At 44.8% G+C, this 18,004-nt stretch overlaps 1 protein-coding gene across 2 annotated transcripts; it reads left to right on the top strand.

The window, feature by feature from the left end:
- The first annotated feature begins 163 nt into the window (after nucleotides 1-163).
- golm2 (golgi membrane protein 2) lies at nucleotides 164-17,998 on the top strand. 2 transcript variants are annotated; one of them, XM_076999475.1, is made up of 10 exons: nucleotides 164-1,599; nucleotides 9,653-9,707; nucleotides 9,912-10,014; nucleotides 10,355-10,445; nucleotides 10,829-10,952; nucleotides 11,117-11,200; nucleotides 12,429-12,770; nucleotides 13,344-13,475; nucleotides 14,426-14,593; nucleotides 16,853-17,998. In XM_076999475.1, exons 1-10 carry the CDS (start codon nucleotides 1,273-1,275, stop codon nucleotides 16,927-16,929), a joined length of 1,503 nt encoding a protein of 500 aa, XP_076855590.1. In that variant the 5' UTR covers nucleotides 164-1,272; the 3' UTR covers nucleotides 16,930-17,998. The 2 variants fall into 2 exon arrangements, with proteins under 2 accessions (XP_076855590.1, XP_076855599.1); XM_076999484.1 differs by lacking the exon at nucleotides 14,426-14,593 and having other exon boundaries at nucleotides 165-1,599.
- Nucleotides 17,999-18,004: the final 6 nt, after the last annotated feature.

The following is an 18,004-nucleotide window of genomic DNA, read 5'->3' as shown; positions in this document are numbered from 1 at the left end:
CCCGCCCCCTTTTTAGAATGTCCAATCATCATTGAGCTGAAGTGGCAGATTGGCAACTAACCAATCAGTAACGTTCAATTTCCACCGTCGTGTTAACGGATTGGGTTGTGCAGATGCCACTTGTGTCCAAATAGACTGACACGCTGCTCAGGCTCTTTGAACCTCGTTAAGGCGTCTTCACTGTCACTGGTCGAAATAATCCACAAAAATACGGCGGCGGCACGTCTTGGTTGTATATGTTTTTGTTTTCTACAATAATATACATGGCAACGGTTCCATTTGGTACCGAGTTTTTGTCAGCGCTGAGGTAAGGTTAGCTAGCTCTTTAGTTTGGCGTTTGAGGGCAGAAATCGGCTGCATCGCAGTCCTAACCGCTGGCTAAGCTAAGTAAGCTAGCGCGGATAACCGAACGGAAGGTCTTTAAGGTGGCTTAGCGATAGCTCGGCCGAGTTGGCTTTGCTGGCTAGCTGTCGAGGTGCACGCGATTCGGGTTGACTCGCGCGTGCGAGTGCGCGCGCGCGCTCTCTCACTCCAGTGACGCTCGTTTCCACGTTAGCGGTCGCCCGGGGGTTTTGAGCGGAACAGGAGCGAGCGAGCTAGCTGCTCGGTTCGGACACTTCAATGGCTTAGTTGACGCGCTGTGGTCGTTAAAATAAACACACAGTAAAAGCACTTTTGTGAGAACTGGGCGCTTTTGGGTACCGCCGACGTCGTAGGTATGCTAGCTGACGTTAGCGTCAGTCAGCCCAGCTCTGCTAGCGTCTGATAGTCGGTAGTGACACGTTGAGGCAGCTAGCTGCGTAGTCCACGTACGGTAGCGCAGCCAGCTGATACCCGCCTCACTGGTGGTGGTGCTGGGGGAGGACCCCGCGGTGCCGTGGACGTTAAGACGTGGTCTGAGGGTGTTGTGATGTATTTATATGCGGTTTGAAGGGTCGCGTAGCCACGTCTGAGTTTAGGCCGCACCGCCCGTGTTGACGCGTCTCATCCTCTGGCGTCGGACGAGCGCAAACAAGGGGGGGAAGAAAAAAACCGGCACTCGCCAACTGTGCGGAAGAAAGAACTCCCGTCTGACGGAGCCGCGTACTGAAGGTCATCCTGCCGCTGAACCGAACCGAACCGAACGAGGAGTGTGTTCAACAGAATGAGCGCTCTTTGAACGGGTGAAAGGGTTTTAATTCGGCTTCTCTCGGCAAAGAAACGGACCAGGCGGTCGAGAGTGTGCGGCTCGTAGCTGTTCGCCTTCCCGCGGTTAGACAGCCGAGCCTCGTGATGGTCGGGTTCGGGGCGAACCGGCGCGGAGGTCGCCTCCCGTCCTTCCTGCTCGTCGCGCTCGTGGTGGTCATCGCCGTGCTGTCCTACAACTACTGGACCGTGTCCGCCAAGCATGGGCGCGTGCTGGACGAGCTGGCCGAGGCGCAGACGCAGGTGAAGCGGACGGACGCGGCGCGCAGCCGCCTGGAGAAGCGCAACTCGGAGCTGGTGCTGCAGGTGGACGCGCACAGGAAGCAGATGGAGCAGAAGGACGGGGACTACGGCGCGCTCGAGGGCAAGCTGCAGGCTCGCGACGCGCTGCTCAAGAAGTGCGGGGACGAGAAGGTGGGCGCGTTTGGTGTCTGCTCCTGCGATGCAAATAACACGTTATTGTCCCTCACCGATTTTCAGCCTTGGTGTAATATGAACCATGTGTACATAGACTTAACAACGGTGACTTGAATTACTGTTACGATAAAACCTGTCATTAGACACTGTGTTTCAGTCAAGGAACTAAAGGTGAATGTAGTTCATCTAAATTTTAAACTGTGTGGATTTCACATTTTTCGATATTTAAAACTTAAATGGCAGCTCCAACGTTCAAATCTAGAACTACATGTTCTCATTCATCTCGGGCATTTATTAAGTTTGAGAGATTGCTTTTGATTTATCTAAATTCTGACCGAACACAAAGCCCCTTTGAGACCACATCAGGAACACTGGGCCAAATAGCTGCAGACCTATAACTGTGTGTCCAGGAGTTCAAAAGAAAGACGATGAAGTACAGAAAATTAATTGCTGGTGGGGTTTTGGTTCTGGGGCTTCTAAAAATCACACAAAATCAGATTTTAGGTTGGGTAGTTCAGTTGTGTCCAGGAGCCTACTTTCCTGACCCATTGTTCTTTTGAAATTTAATTTAGAGGTTAAGTAAGACAGTTTTGAGTTTTATGTGTTAATTTTTGTGACTTGAGTTACTTATTTTAAGTTTCACTGCCAGTATTTTGAGGTAAGGTTTACAGTATATCATGTGAAATAACTATTCTCAGTAGATAACGCGTTATTCCACAAAGGATGTCAAATGAAGTTGTTCCTTTTATGTTTATTTATTTATTTATTTTTTTAACACGATACAATATAACCAATCTACTAAAGGTTGCCACTTGCCGTGTTCTGAAATTGTATGTCTGTCTATGGTTATTTGTGCTTCTTGGCAAATGCCTAACTTGCAAAACACTAGGTAATGATATTGACTCCTGTAGTTTAGTAGTAGTCTGACTCAATGGTGTCTTGAATTCTGGCCTATCTGTACTATTTTGTAGGATGTATTGTGATCAGAAGCAAAGCACTTTGTAAGTCGCTCTGGATAAGAGCGTCTGCTAAATGCCGTAAATCTAAAGGACTTGAACAAGTTTTCCTTTGATTTTGACAGTGCAATTTAAATAATGTAAACTAATATCACTTTGAAAATGACAGGGTTTTTTTTTTTTTTTACTGGAAGCTGCAGCTTTTAAGATTGTGAGCCCTACATTTATTTCACTGTCTTAAAAAGCATTCACATGAGTAGTGCAGGTGTAGAGATCCGTCTCTCATGCAGCACATTAAAGGCGACCCGGAGCAGCCTCATGTGCAGGTTTTTCCAGTTTCTTGAGTTCGTCCTTCCCCACCCAGCAACAATCCTTTTATCTGGCATATAAAAATGGAGCAAATTGCTGTTCTCCAGGATGTAAAGCTCTGCTTAGCCCCACGGCAAAAAAAGTACATGAATTGTTGGAATATATGTGGTAATCATAGCCATACAAGACACTGGGTCGTGGAGGTATGTTTACAAATCTGCTGCCTTTTGTGTTGTGGCTGTCTTGTCTTTACCAGCAGGATGCTCAGGGCAGCGTTTTACCGGAGCTCTTGGAGGGAGGGGTTCTATGAGAAGCACTTTACTGCAAAGTGCTGATTGGACAGTCTAATGTGGTCGACTTAATTCTCCACATGAGCGCGTGATTTGTGTCATATCTCCTTTTTTCTTTTTTTTTTCTTTTTTAAAATTTATTTATTTTACATGTCCACTTCTCAGTTCACCCCTGAAACGTGAACATTGATTGCACGCTCTGTCTTCTCACCACTATTGGCTCGGTCATCAAACGCGCCCACTGTGAACCGCCCTCAAGGCGGTTGTCCGTGAAGTCCTGCCTCGCGGTCTAGGTTGACCCTCATCTCCACGGGTTACGGGGACCGTGCCAAAAAAGCTGCGTAGGTCTGGGGAGTTGTGAGCGTGATCGGAGGATCCCTCCTGCTCCACTCCTCTTTGTTGTCTCAACCCCCACGCTTCCCCATCATTACGTGACCCAGCTGAGACCTGGTTGTCAGGGCTTCATCTGCATGGCTAGGCCTGAGAAGGCCACAACGGTCCCTCCAGTGCTCACAGCCAGGGCAGCCCCTCCTCCCTTTGTTCTCCCAGCATATTGATATGCGCCTTGGACTCCCTTGGAGTTTCGCAGGCCCGCAATCATTGGGGGAGTGTCCGTTCGTCTGAACTGTATGTTGACGGATCGTGCATGTTTGTTCAAGGCATAGTTTGTTCAGGGATGATCATTGTGTCTTAAGCAAAGCCTGCTGCTTGCTTTTAAATGATGCCGGCCACAGTAGTCACTCTCGGATAGATAAGAGATTTATTTATAACCTAGGATTTTAATATGCCCAAAAATGGGGTGTAGAGATTGTGGTTGGAGAAAATGTGATTTTGTCATGTTGGAGAATTATCTGCTGCTCAGCTAGGGTTTTTGCGTTTGAAGATTTCACGTTGTAAGTAATCTGGAAATATGGTTTTAACAGTAGCAGTGGTAGTAAAAATAATAGTTAAAATGTACAGAAATTAAAAGATGAAAGACTGAAGTTAAAATATTACACAATAAACATGTGGAAATAAGTACAGCAAAAAGTGGGTTTTTCACAGTAAAATATTGACACGATAAAGCAGGGTAATGTCCAAGTCCTTATAGAATAAAAAGGTCTCCCCTTCTTGAATGTTTAAATCCTCAATCTCTCAGGACATCTGAGAATTCCAGATGACCAGCATGTTTTTATGTTCCACTTTTTAAATCAGTTGATCTGCACACTGTTGAGTACATGCTTAGTAATTGTGCTGCCAGATAGGGCAAATCCATGTAAACACTCAAAGGTCAGCCAAAGGATTAGACAGTTGACTCTGGATGACCCAAGAATCCTGTGCAGGATTTAAGCTTATGCTATGGATTTATGTTTTAATATGGTTTCTCATATTTGCCTGAACTATGATTTGTATTCTGTGCCCTCTGTGGAGTAGAAATAGGTTCTTTTGGTGTGCATTACAACTGTCCAGACATGATGATACAAATGCATGGCCTTTTCATTATCACTTGCTCTGAAGATCCTCCTGACCTTGGCTGTTACGCAGATTAGGCTGTTCTTGTGTCGGTCACTAGGTGTTCTTGATATGGTGTTGAGGCTTAACTGATGGGCACAATATGCTGTTGTGCCTTCGTTGAGAAATTGCGACTCCTAGGATTTGATGACTTTTAGGCAGATAAAAATGACTATTTTCTGTACTATAGAGCACACAAAAAAAGTTGTGTAAGCAGCACCGGGCTAAAAGCCGCGACAGATTTGGCAGAATCAGAATCCCCTTGTTAATCCACACATAATCGACAATATAATCTGTAGCGTCTTTAGGGTTGCAACGGTATGATATTTTCACGGTATGATTGACCTTGAAAGTGACGTACAAGTGCTTGAATTCCACCTTGTGAAGGTGTATGAACCCTGCAAATAGGCCTGTGTTGAAAAAATCAATTTTCCGATTCACAATCGATTCGCATATGATGATCTGATAATCGATTAGTACGTCCAAAGATCGAAATTTAAAAATATATATATATATATTTTTTAGTGAACTTTTACCCCTGCCTCGTCACTGAATTCACGCAGGCGTGCTCGGTTTAACTAACTGTAAAACAACATGGCGTCGGACAGTGACGGTAACGACGATAGTCAAATCGGCAATCTAAAAGCAGAAGGACAGTTTATCCAGTGTCGGTGACTATTTACAGTTAGTCCATGTCACTGACAGTTTACCCAGTGTTTTTACAGTTTAAAAAAGTAAAAAATGTTCTTTGTAACGTTGGGCGCAATGCGATGGATGAGACAATCCTTTGCACATTCCAAATCGTTAGGTTTATTACATTTACCGAAGCGCAGACAGCGCACATAAAACACGTTTACATAGAACGTGTGTGACTCAAACATTGACTGTGTATATATATATATAATGGACGGTACGTCACCGTTGACTCCCATTGTGAGTTTTTGAAGCCACCAAGATGGCCGCACGGATGCTGCCATCTTGAAAATTGGAGCCAGAGCATGCGCATTAGAACCGGTAGGCAGGACAGTATCTCCGCCAGAGACTGTATCTCCGCCCCGACATTCGTTAGGATACGCCCACCAGTATAGACACTTTTGACGTTACAAAATAAACAAAGGTAAAAGGTTTTAATACTGCTGTCGAGAGTTTTGCGTTCACGTTTGAGCGTCTGGTATTAGATGTCAACCAACGCAGCTATTAACTGTCAGTCAATGGACTTAAACAACGACGAGCACAGGACGCTGCGCGAACACACAAACCCCACGTGACGAGACGAGGCTAGCTGATGGGACTATCGCAAGACGCACCCGCACTTTAAAGAAAAATACACGTTTACATTTTATACTTTCAGTTTATTAAGTGTGAGCACTTTTAAAATAAAAATGCATTTGGTAGCAACAGCTTTTGGGTGAATTCTTAATTATCATAATAATAATGCACTGGTTAGTGTCCCAGTAGGAGTCCACTGTTGCAGACATAGACACCTCAAAGATGTCCACTGTTTATTGTCCTGTTTATTACCTTTCTTGAAGGTAGATTTATGATGACCCTTTTCACCAGTCTTCCAGCCATCAGTAACTACCAACTACCAGTAACTATTTGCTGATTAATATCGATATAATACTAGTTTTAACATGTTGCTTCTGTACATAGTCAGGAAACGGCTCAAATACATTTTTAATAACACTAAACCCCGAATTGGATCGAATCGATTAAATCGAAATAAATCTATTCTTAATCTTCAGAATCTGAATCGGATCGATTCTTGGAATTTGAATCGATAACCAGCCCTACCTGCAAACATGACTTTGTTCATTGCGCTGAGGCGCGGTGTGTGCGAAGTTACAAAATTAGTGAGGTGCGCGACCTCGCGAATCGACAGCGTGCGAGGCCACCGCGATTACGTCATTTTCACTGCTGATTTTAGTTTAGCCTTTTTTTTTTCTTTTTTTTTTTTGTTATAAAATTTAAGTCTGATGCACTTTGCCATTCTCACCGCTGTGTACTGAGTTGCTGAACCGGAGCGGAGTCGCGCATGCGCGGGTCAGTTTCTCCGCTAGCTTGCCTTTTACCGGTAATAAGCAAACGCACATGGTATGATAACCGTGCATTTTAATACCGTGGTATACCGTGAAACCGGGTTACCGCTGCAACCCTATTGTCAATTTGCGTTTCTATGCATAAGTAAGAGCTAGACTTTAATTATCTACACAGCAAAACTGCATGGCATCTACGTCCAAAGACACACTGGCTCAAGGGTGTTAATTATTTTAAATAAAATACACACTGGCTATATACCGAAGTTCACCTCTGACCACGACTTCGCAGTATTATGCCTAAATATCTAGTTAGGACAAAACTAGAGTTCTCGATGAACTAAGTTATCACTGTAACTCCCGATTATCATCTGTAGCATCTTTATGCATGTACAAACAAGGGGAGTGCCTTCAACTTGCATGTGCTAAATGAAAATGAGATATTGGTGATTGTCTGTAATTAAGATTTGGAATGTGGGAGTGAAGTTTTTTTTCTACCAAAGAATTCAGCAAATTCCTCATTAAAAAGTCTTCAATAACCAGGCTAGCAATTGCACCAAAAAGGAATTTTGGCTTATTTTGGCTATTGGTCTATAAAGTAGGCGGCCCTCACAAAACTAGTTGAAATTAAGATTAGCAGTCAGTTTTTGACCTTGCACCTACAAGGCAATGAAATGCAGTCCTGGGGGTTTTGGTTGTTTTTGTTTTGTTTTTTGGATATTGTGAAACCAGCACCATGAGGCATATATAAAACAGTTATAGCCAGGTTTGGTGCTTACAGCAGGTGAGTCTCTTGCACTCCATTCCATCCTACTTTTATATTGTTTTATGATTTCTTAATATGCTTTGTGATGCAGAACCTTTTTACGATCTATAGGTTTTTGGGACACTTATTTCTCTCCCCCTCTTGCCCCTTAGATTTCAATGTGGACCTACTCTGTATGGACTGGCTTTATGCATAGACTTGTGTGCTTGGTGCACTTGGCAATGCTTCACAAATATGAAAAGCTTAGAGTTACAGTCCTGCTGTTCACGCTGGTTAATGGATAATGAAGAGTAAGGCTGGGTTTCAACATTTGGAAGAAGGTCTTCCAGCTTCCTGTAGTCTCGTGGTTTGGAACTGTCAGGTACAAAATGAAGGATCGTGAAGTGATTTAGGCAGATATGACATGGCCTTTTATTCACCAGGTAAGACAGCTGTGTGCAGAGACCTGACTTGAATATATGTGATTTTGAGCTAGTCTGTTTTTACAGAATTTAATTAGTTAATTCTATACTGACTTATTTGCTGTGGCTTGTGTGCTTTTAGTTGTAAATGGCAGAAATGTGGGTGAACAACAACATTTACTAGCCAACAGTAGAATCCCAGCTTATGTCACAGGTTAGTAGGTTCCAGTCCAGCACAATTTTGGGTTTTTATCTGGCTGATAACCTGCGATTTTGCCATGCTTGGGGATTTTGGTTCCAGCATTGGTAAGGGCCATTCGTAAACTCTTTCCTTTTTTTTTTTTTTCCTCCCCTGTATCTTGTTAAAATCAGTCAAGCATGCCTGACAATATCCAGAATGTTTTATTTAGCATGCCAGGTAGCTGCCCCGATTGGGATCAGATTACGAAGATAGCTGCTACAGACATTCCAGATGGCACGTACAGGATGCCTGATAAGGGACCTCTTTAAGACTGCTGATTTGAATGGGCATGTTCGCCTCCCGCGTTGCACCAGATTGTTGTGAGCAGATGATGCTTGCAGGAACCAGTTAGCTCATTAAATTAACACCTCATTTGTTGCACCAGGCCCCTGCTGTATGCTTTTGGCGCATCTCTTCTGTCCGTCTCTGCTGGTCTGGTCCCATGTTCTGTCTGCTTTCCCCTCTTGGTCTGCTTTTGTGTGGATTTTGCTGCAGTGTGCAGGAGCTCTCAGAACAATGATGTCATGGAGAGGATTTGAGGTCAGGGGGAATCCTCGAGACGCTCTCGGCTCTTTTCCTGTGCGCTTACTGCAGTCGTGGGTGCGTGCGTGCATGCATGAGAAACGTGTAGAGAAACTGAATGCTATACCAGCTTCTCCTCAATGTGTGCTTGGCTCCGCAAAGCAGAATTATATCATTCATGAGAATCCTTGCTTTAGGTGTTTTTTTTTTTTTTTCTCACCCCCCCTTCAAAAACGGCAATATATTGTTGCGTTAGATTTGAGCTTTCTTGAACTCTCACAGCACTGCTGTTTACCATATGTTAAAGGCTTTCCACCTTTTAAGAGATCAGTATCTGCCCATCCATATTCCCAGTCACATCTGAGAAACCACACTCGCGCTGTTAAGCAGGCAAAGATCTGGAGATTGACTGAAGATTGAGCTTTTGTCATTTGCTGCTTAGTGAACAGCAACTTTCTCAGTGATTTGCCACACTCGAGTTGCAGTGGAGTTTAGTTTGCGAGGTTTTGAAGTGGTTGCTGAATAAAGCTTGCACAACACATTTCCCAGTGGTGCTGTAAGATGGAATAAAGATGGAATTTATGTATTCAGACTATGTAAAAAGCAACGTTTAAATGGAATGTTTAGTACACGTATCTAGTAATAAATAAAGTGGATTCTGTATAGCTGTGGTGTTCATCTGTTCTCAAGGTCCAGGCAATGCTTCCAACCTTTCACTTACGGAGGAGTCAGTCATGTGTGGTGACGGTGTCCAACCAGTTACATTTCATCACAAAATGCAGAACAAGATTTGGACTTGGGGTATTTTAATATCGTATATAGTAAATTACAAGGGTTTGTATATTGACAAAATAATGGTCATCAAATCCAAGTGTCATTAGGGCTGTTCTTTGGTAAGCAAAAAGTGATGTATAAAATGTGCAAAGTATTGTACAACTTGAGTGTTCTGCAGATATATAGGCTAATTATTTTAAATGACGATTACTGTGTGGACCACAATCCCAGCGTTCACTCCTGATTCCTCCTTCTGTTTCATAGATGAAGCTGCAGAGTGATGTCACAGCCCAAATGTCTGAAATTCTCAGGATGAAAGGTAAGCATCGACCACTAGAGGGTGCTGTTTCTTATTCTGGGAAGCATTGGTAATACAGTAAAGGGTAAATCGCTTTCATGTTGTAATCGTGGCTTTAGTATAGCTGTGGTTACCTTTCAGGCATTAATGAAGCACTAATCATTAGTGGTCCTTAACTTTGATCTTGCATCTCAAGCAAAACTGTGTGTGTGTGTGTGTGTACAGAGCAGGTGAGGGAGCTGAAGCAGGAGATCATTAGACAGGAGGATCACTTGAGGGAGATGAAGAAAAACAGCACCACCCTGGAGAGAAAGCTGGAGTATGAGGGGTGAGTGAGGGTGGGGCAGATGGGTGGTGTGATTCCTACACCTCTACAGCACGTACAAGGAAATTGTGCTTGTGGAATTATTTATGTGTACGTGAACTTGTCCAACTCGTTACATGTTCGTATATTTTCAGCTATAGTTGAAGTTACATTTTTTTTTTTGTATTTTGTCCTATTTTAATGTTTGTAAATCTGGACCCTTTTAAAACGAGATTTCACGTGCCTTTTTGACTTGACTCATTCCATTAAAGTAAATTAAATTCTCGTTATTTCTTGATACAAATGCTGCTGTTCCAACCCTGTCTGATTGGTGGTTTCTGTAATGCCCTCACGTGTGCCGCAGCCTACAGTGTGGACGGCAGATAGCACAACTCAAAGACGAGTACGAGGAGAGCAAGAAGATGATGGAGGAGCAGGCGGCCAAACTCAGACGGGTACCTCCATCGTCCTCAAAGCAATGGCGTCTATAATGTGTCAAACAAATGTATAATTATTCTTCAGGTCATCAGAATGCAGTTCATTAGAATACACCCATAACATTCATTTGGATTTGCTGACCTTGTTTCAGGTGATCCAAACAATTGTGATTTGCACATTATTCAAATAAGGCCTCTAGCCTGTTATCTGTAGGCTGCACTATCAAAGCACCTACTACCATCTTTTTGCCTCCTGGCCTATAGGAGCAAGTTTGGAACATCTGCAAACCAGAGTATCCAGAACACTTGTTGTGTAACTGATGAATGTGTGATCTTCGGTTTCTCTCTCTGACTGTCCTCTACCAGGTTTTCATAATTGATCATATCATCTTTCCCCCCAGAGCGTACTGGACACCCGTAAGGCCGGAGCAGTGGTGGGTGTGGCTGAAGGAGGTACGGAGGTAGAGGCTGCAGCAGAGCGCCACACGGTGGCCACCCGTCAACATGACAGCCCGCGTCTAAAAGGTGTGTGTGTGTGTGTGTGTGTGTGTGTGTGTGTGTGTGTGTGTGTGTGTGTGTGTGTGTGCGCGCGCGCGCACACCTTTGGGAATAGCTCATCACCCCAGTGATCCTGGACTCAACTCTCTGTCGTGTGTGTGTGTGGTTGCTCTCTCGCCCACCTGTTACAGAGGACATGGGGAAGCTCGGGAGTGATGCAGGCATGCCTGGCATTGAGGACAGTGAAGTTGGAAAGATCGATGATGTGCAGTTCAGTGAGTAATAGATTTAAACCAGTTTCTTAGCAGCAGTTGTTTATACTTTTCACAGATTAAGTGTAATCCTATAAGTGGATCTTCACTATCCAGGTCGGCGTTCAGTCTGTGTTCACAATGTTGTCCCCAGTCATGTAAACCAAGACGCACGAGGGGCATCAGGATGTAATCACTGGTCATGTTCAAGTAACCTGAGCTTTGACCTGTGCTTGAGCAGGAATCAGCTCCTGGTCTAGTGAATCGTTGCAAAGAATGTTAAATAGCTAAGCATATAGCTGAAAATACCTACATATAGCAGGTGTAAGTTTAAAGCTACAGTCTGTCTTGGAATACTTTTGCTTTTTCGTTGGCAGACTGTAGAATGGCCTATTCATCGCAGAAATAACCATCTTTTTATTACTATTATTTCTGTTTTTAGCCAAATCCCTGTTTTTGTTGCAGTTTGTAAAGCAAGGTAGAAATCCGAAGTTTAGTTTGACCCCTAAAATGTATCAACTTGTGTTTCCTAAGCACAAATTCTGTCATGTCGGTTCTACTGTATACAAATGTGTAGGGCTGTGACAAATTCATGGGTGTAAGAATTGCATCATGGACCACAAAATCTGCCTTTTCCTGTGAAATGTCGGGTTTTCTGGGAGATGCAGGAAAAAGTAGATTGTTAGCATGGTTTTTTTTTTTTTTTTTTTTTTTTTTTTTTTTTTTTTTTTTTTTTTTTTTTATCCGATACACGTCTTGGCTGCACAAAAGTTTAATGCCAGAGCTTGTTGCTTTTTTCTGGTGCTATGGAGACGTGCCAAATGTGAACATTGTGCATGTGATTTTTCTTTCTGAGAAATTTAATGAACATTGGCGTTCTTGGGTTTTGATGCATGTTTGTTGGAGATTACAAATGTTCATTTCTCTTGGAATTTGAGGCTCCAGAGTCCTAAACTGACATTAGCAAGGTGCTGTTTGATGATGAACTCTGTAAGATCTGTATTTTCATTTCAGTGAGAGCAGGTTTAACCTATTCAGTGCTTACCATTCTATTAACACACTATTGGCTTAGTATATTAGACTAGGCTTGTGAGGCTGAGTTGGTCCAAGCGTTGAACGTTATTTTTCTTGAGAAACCATGGCTGAAAGTTACCCGTTTTTCCAGCTAATTTTAGTGGGGGTCTACAAATAAACAATCATGCACGTCTAACGTGTGTGAGTGAATTAACCTGATGTATTCATGTTCCATCAGCCCTGAAGAAGCCAGCTATCACACAGAAGCGCTTGGAGCTGGTGGAGGAAGTTGCGCCGGGCAAGGTAGAGCGGTCCCATGTCGGTGCAGGGGGCGGAGCTAGGCCTGAGGCCAAAGCAGGGGGTGGAGCTGCAGGCGCTGATGAGGCGGTCCGCAGCCTTCCCCTAGACCGACCGGAGCTGCCCCACGATGGCGGTATGGGCCCCATAGGGGGGGTACGTGCTGCCCCCATCCAACAACAGGTACCCCAGCCGGTGGTGGAGAAGCCCATAGACCATGGTGAGGACAGCAAGGTGGTGATGCAGGTGGATGAGGTCGGCGAACAGCAGGGGCAGCTGAGAGGTGAGCAAAGCCCACTCAACAGGATGAGGGTTTCTGCTTAAGGTTTGAGAAATGCAGAGCGGATAAATGGGGAGGGGGGGGGGGGGGGGGGGGGGGGGGGATTGTGGCGTTGTACACACTGGGGTGGGGGTCTGGCTCTAATCCACTTTCCTTGCTCCCAGTCAGACCGCTAGCTTACTGATTCCAGATTTCTTTTGCCTTGATGTCTGTTGAATGTCCAAGCTTTAAAAGATAGGAGGAAGTACAGGGAAGGCAGCCGGATTGAGTTTCTTTACACATTGCCATGATTAGATTATTCTGGCTGCAAGTGTGGAAAAGTAATGCAAAGGCAATAAAATACTTGCTTTCCTTTCTAGTGGAGGGCATTGCCTAATGTAATAGAAAGTATGTTGTTTATATAACACAGTTTGAGGTGCTCGTCTCTGGGAACGCTTTTGTTTTCCTGCTCTGTAGTTCATTAGCTGATTATCGGGCATCTTCTTAAGCTCTGGTTGGGTTGCACCACAGATGCCACTGGGATACCTCCCGATATGTCTGTCAGACTGATGTTCTATGGATGTTTTCATGGTCCAGGTCCCGATGGCCAGCGGGCCCAGGGAGTAGCCCCACCCCCTCCGCCAGGCCCCGCCCAGGTCCTGCCCAACCCCATTGAGCCTCACCTTGATCGGGACCCAGCCGTCGTGGGGCCACTGCGCCACCGACAGAGTAAGTTTCTTGGGGTGGGTGTAAAGTGACGCAGTCAAGTCAAGCAAGGCGTTCTACTCCAGCTAGCTCAAAAAACGAGTTCAAACTGGGGTTGGTATCATCAGCTGTTTATCCCACAGTGCTGATAACAAATCGGCTCCCCCTTGTTCATACGGTTCTTTAGAACACAACAGGGAAAAGAAGGTTCCTAAAGCAGACCCTTCCAGAAGGTTCCTAAAGCAGACCCTTCCAGAAGGTTCCTAAAGCAGACCCTTCCAGAAGGTTCCTAAAGCAGACCCTTCCAGAAGGTTCCTAAAGCAGACCCTTCCAGAAGGTTCCTAAAGCAGACCCTTCCAGAAGGTTCCTAAAGCAGACCCTTCCAGAAGGTTCCTAAAGCAGACCCTTCCAGAAGGTTCCTAAAGCAGACCCTTCCAGAAGGTTCCTAAAGCAGACCCTTCCAGAAGGTTCCTAAAGCAGACCCTTCCAGAAGGTTCCTAAAGCAGACCCTTCCAGTGTCTGGTCTCTCTCCCCTGTCTTTTGTCCCCATGCGTGATGAGCTGGATGGGTTGGTTTCCGCTCACCTTCCTGCTGCGCCCTCTGCCCGCTCCACCCAACCCCACCTCAACTCCACTCCTTTCTCCTCCTCCTCTTTTTGCATCTTACTCCTTTCCACTGTTCCTTGGCTACCTTCATCATTTAACCCTGTTACCTTTTCTGTTGCTAATGAACTCCTCCTTACTGATACCTATTCAAATCCATCACTCTTCCTTTTGCTTTTCCCTCTTGCTGGTCATTCCCTTCACTGCTCCCCCACATACACACACCGTTTATCCCTGAATGACCTCTCGCTCTCTTTTCCTCTAATTTTTGCCTTTCCTTTCTTCCTTCTTTCTTTTTCCTTTTCTCCTCTTCCCTTGGCCCCTCCCGATCCTGACGAACCCCTCCCCCTCCCCCCCGCTCTGCCTCTGCAGGCCGGTTCTTTGACGAGAACGAGTCCCCCGTAGATCCGCGCGGCGCCTCCAAGCTAGCGGACTACAACGGGGACGACGGCAACGTGGGCGAGTACGAGGCTGACAAGCAGGCTGAGCTAGCCTACAACGAGGAGGAGGATGGTGACGGTGGAGAGGAAGATGCCCAAGGTGAGCCCCGTATGGGGTACGGTGGATGGAGCTTGCCTTGCTTATCCATCTCAACTTCATTGTCGCCGCCTCCTCCAAGACACACCCCCCAACCTCATCATTGTCGCCGCCTCCTCCAAGACACACCCCCCCAACCTCATCATTGTCGCCGCCTCCTCCAAGACACACCCCCCCAACCTCATCATTGTCGCCGCCTCCTCCAAGACACACCCCCCCAACCTCATCATTGTCGCCGCCTCCTCCAAGACACCCCCCCCAACCTCATCATTGTCGCCGCCTCCTCCAAGACACCCCCCCCAACCTCATCATTGTCGCCGCCTCCTCCAAGACACCCCCCCCCAACCTCATCATTGTCGCCGCCTCCTCCAAGACACCCCCCCAACCTCATCATTGTCGCCACCCTCCTCCAAGACACACCCCCCCCAACCTCATCATTGTCGCCACCTCCTCCAAGACACACCCCCCCCAACCTCATCATTGTCACCACCTCCTCCAAGACAACACCCCCCCCCCCAACCTCATCATTGTCGCCACCTCCTCCAAGACACACCCCCCCCAACCTCATCATTGCCATCTTCCCATCAAGTTCCCAGTCCAACCCCACCGCCGCCACCTCTTCTACAAACCCCCACCCAACTCCCCGTCTGTGCCACCAACCCCACCCCCTCAGACCCACTCCCACTTCTGCTGCCTCCTCCTCCTCTGAGACCTGTCCCTGTAAGTTCAGGGCACCAGCAAGCTTTTCTGTCCTTCACTCGTATTATTCCACTTCGCCTGAAAACTTGGTAGGCTGTCAGGATTCTGCTACGCTTTCTCTCTTCCCTACCTCTAAACTTCTTTTACATTATTCTTTTACGTCTTACATTTTTTTTCTTTGAAAAAAGAACCAATTAAAAAACAAATTTGTTGGTCATTGGTCCATGGCACTGAACAGTGTTTAAACGCCAATTTTGTCTCCGGTTGCCAAAATAATATCTGTGTAAAGAGGACTCTACAGTGGTGTATAAAGTACCCAGACTGGCATAGCTGTCACTGTGACTTGCTCAAACTGACCAGGCTGATCTTGCACATGATTCACTGCTGCAGAGTTTTCAGCCTGGATTTCACGTGCTGTCGGATTTTCCATCAAAATCTGATCAAACATATATTTATTTTGCTGATATTGACCCAAAACTGATGAGTTGTATCAGATCTCTGAGATTCAAGGTGTTTTACTTATTTAAAAATAAAAATTTTAGATAATTGTAGGTAATTTTAGTATTTATGGGCCACTGGTGCTGGTGGTGGTGGTGGTGTTTTTATTTAAACAAAAAAGTTAGCCACTCACTGAAAACATGTGCATGCCTTTGATTTGTTTAGATTATCTACTATAATAATCTGGAGACATTTGTAAAACACTGGTTTCAGATTGCTATTCAACTGTTCAGCATTATTATAGCATCTGTTTTTGAACTGACGTTTCCTTTTGTGTTTAAGTTGCTAGTTACCTTCTAGTCCTGTGTTCTTGAAGCACCTTGTACCAGTGATGGTGGTCATATGAGGCCAGAATATGTATGCTGGCATTTGTGTGTAAGAAATGGAGCTTTAAAAACTAAACTGCTTCAGAGCTTTGAGAACATCCACTGAGGAGTTGTGGGAGTGAGTGGGTGTCCCACAATGCACAATTTGGGGGTGTTGTCCATTTCATCATATCCTTTTGCTTTGAGATAATCATACATCAATCATTAACCTCAACATGGAGAGTATTACTTGAAAGGAGACTGTTAAACAGACTTGGAAGGTGCTCTATGGATTGGGTATGAAAGCCTACAAAACGGTGCTATAAATACGAGTTTAGTTTTTTGGCTATGGGCAAAAAGTATCTTGACGAGTTGTCATGATCCTTCAATAAGCAGAGTCACAATGCAACCCCACCACATGCTATAAATAACATGATTTGTAACATGAACAGGGTTGCATTTCTAAATGCAGTGTATATAAAATACACCAACAATTAATGAGCCCAACAAATCATAAACTGTACAAAAAAAGAAAAGCACCTCAATAATACCTTGTTTTACAGGTTAGCAAAATTGCATATAAGACTGGGGGGGGGGGGGGGGGGGGGGGTTTAATTTAAGTCTCTGTGGTGGCTACACTAGCTGTGTGCAGTCCTGCACTTGCAGGTTTGTTTCAATGACATTCAGCAGCTGTGCGTTTTAGAATCATCTGGCAGTCTCTTCTCTGATCCCGCCCAACCAGTTTAAATTTGCTTTTTAGATGATGACGACCGGGAAGGTCCTGGAGACCATGCAGTGGACTATGGCAAGCGGCACCAAGCTATCGACATTCTGTAGCCAGAGTCCTCGGAGTGAGACTGTCTTTGCTATTCACCTGATGGACAGTGGAAGAGGAGGAGAAAGCCCACTTGCTTTGGCGTACGTCTCGGCTGTGGACCTGATGGATATGATTGGAGCCATCCAGCTATTTCAAGAGCCTCTCTTGACCTTAATTACATTTTGCTTTGTTTTTGTTTTCTGTTTATTTTATTTTCAAGCAGGATATAAGTTATGGATTTAGTTCTATCCTAAAGGGGTAGCTAATGTCATTCAGCCTTGAAGTAAAGATTTAACTTAATGCAATGTTTTTTTTTTTTTTTTTTGCTTCCCTTATAACTTCAAATTAATTGGGATTTAATTCAATGAACTATAATGTGCACATGTGATTGCTTTTAATTTGTACATGGGAACGTTTTTGTTCCCTGTTCAGTGGGATATGTTATTGATTTTCTTAATGAAGTAGCCTGCTCTGGGATTATAATGGGGACTTGTGAATGGACACGGACATCATTTGGGGCTTATCTGCCTGCCTGCTGGGCCGGAGGAGTGGGGGCATGGCTTTCTGGACTGCTGCCATGTTGGTAGTACTAGAAAAGGAACTACATCCACAGCCAAGCAGTGTGGTGATGAACATTTATTTAATTATTTGTTTCTCTTTTTAGAGGGACTATTACTGAATAATGCTGTGTTGAAGAGAAAATGAGAAACTTTGTTTTATATATAAAAAAATCCTAGACTTTACTGCACACAAGCATGTCCTATAGTCCTGTTGCTGAAGGCGCTCTCCAGAGTGTTTCCAGTGTTGTGAGGGTGGGGTTGCATGCAAGTAATTGGCAGTCCCTGTATGTCAGCCTACAGAACTACTGCATCACCTGGATACAGCAATATACTACATCCCAGCAGACCAAGTGGAGCCCAACTGGGGAACTGCTTTTTGACAGCCTGGCAGGCGTAGATGTAAATATATATAAGGGGCCAATGCTACTGTCTGAATGCTGTAGGGGAAAAAATCAACTGCTCTGTAGATCTTGGGCATAGAGTTTTAACTTGTGTGTGTGTGTGTATACTTTTCACAATTGAGCAAAACATGTTT

This window comes from Brachyhypopomus gauderio, chromosome 1 (genome assembly GCF_052324685.1).
Source record: "Brachyhypopomus gauderio isolate BG-103 chromosome 1, BGAUD_0.2, whole genome shotgun sequence".
Taxonomy (NCBI): domain Eukaryota; kingdom Metazoa; phylum Chordata; class Actinopteri; order Gymnotiformes; family Hypopomidae; genus Brachyhypopomus; species Brachyhypopomus gauderio.
This window is presented reverse-complemented; position numbering and strand designations above follow the sequence as displayed.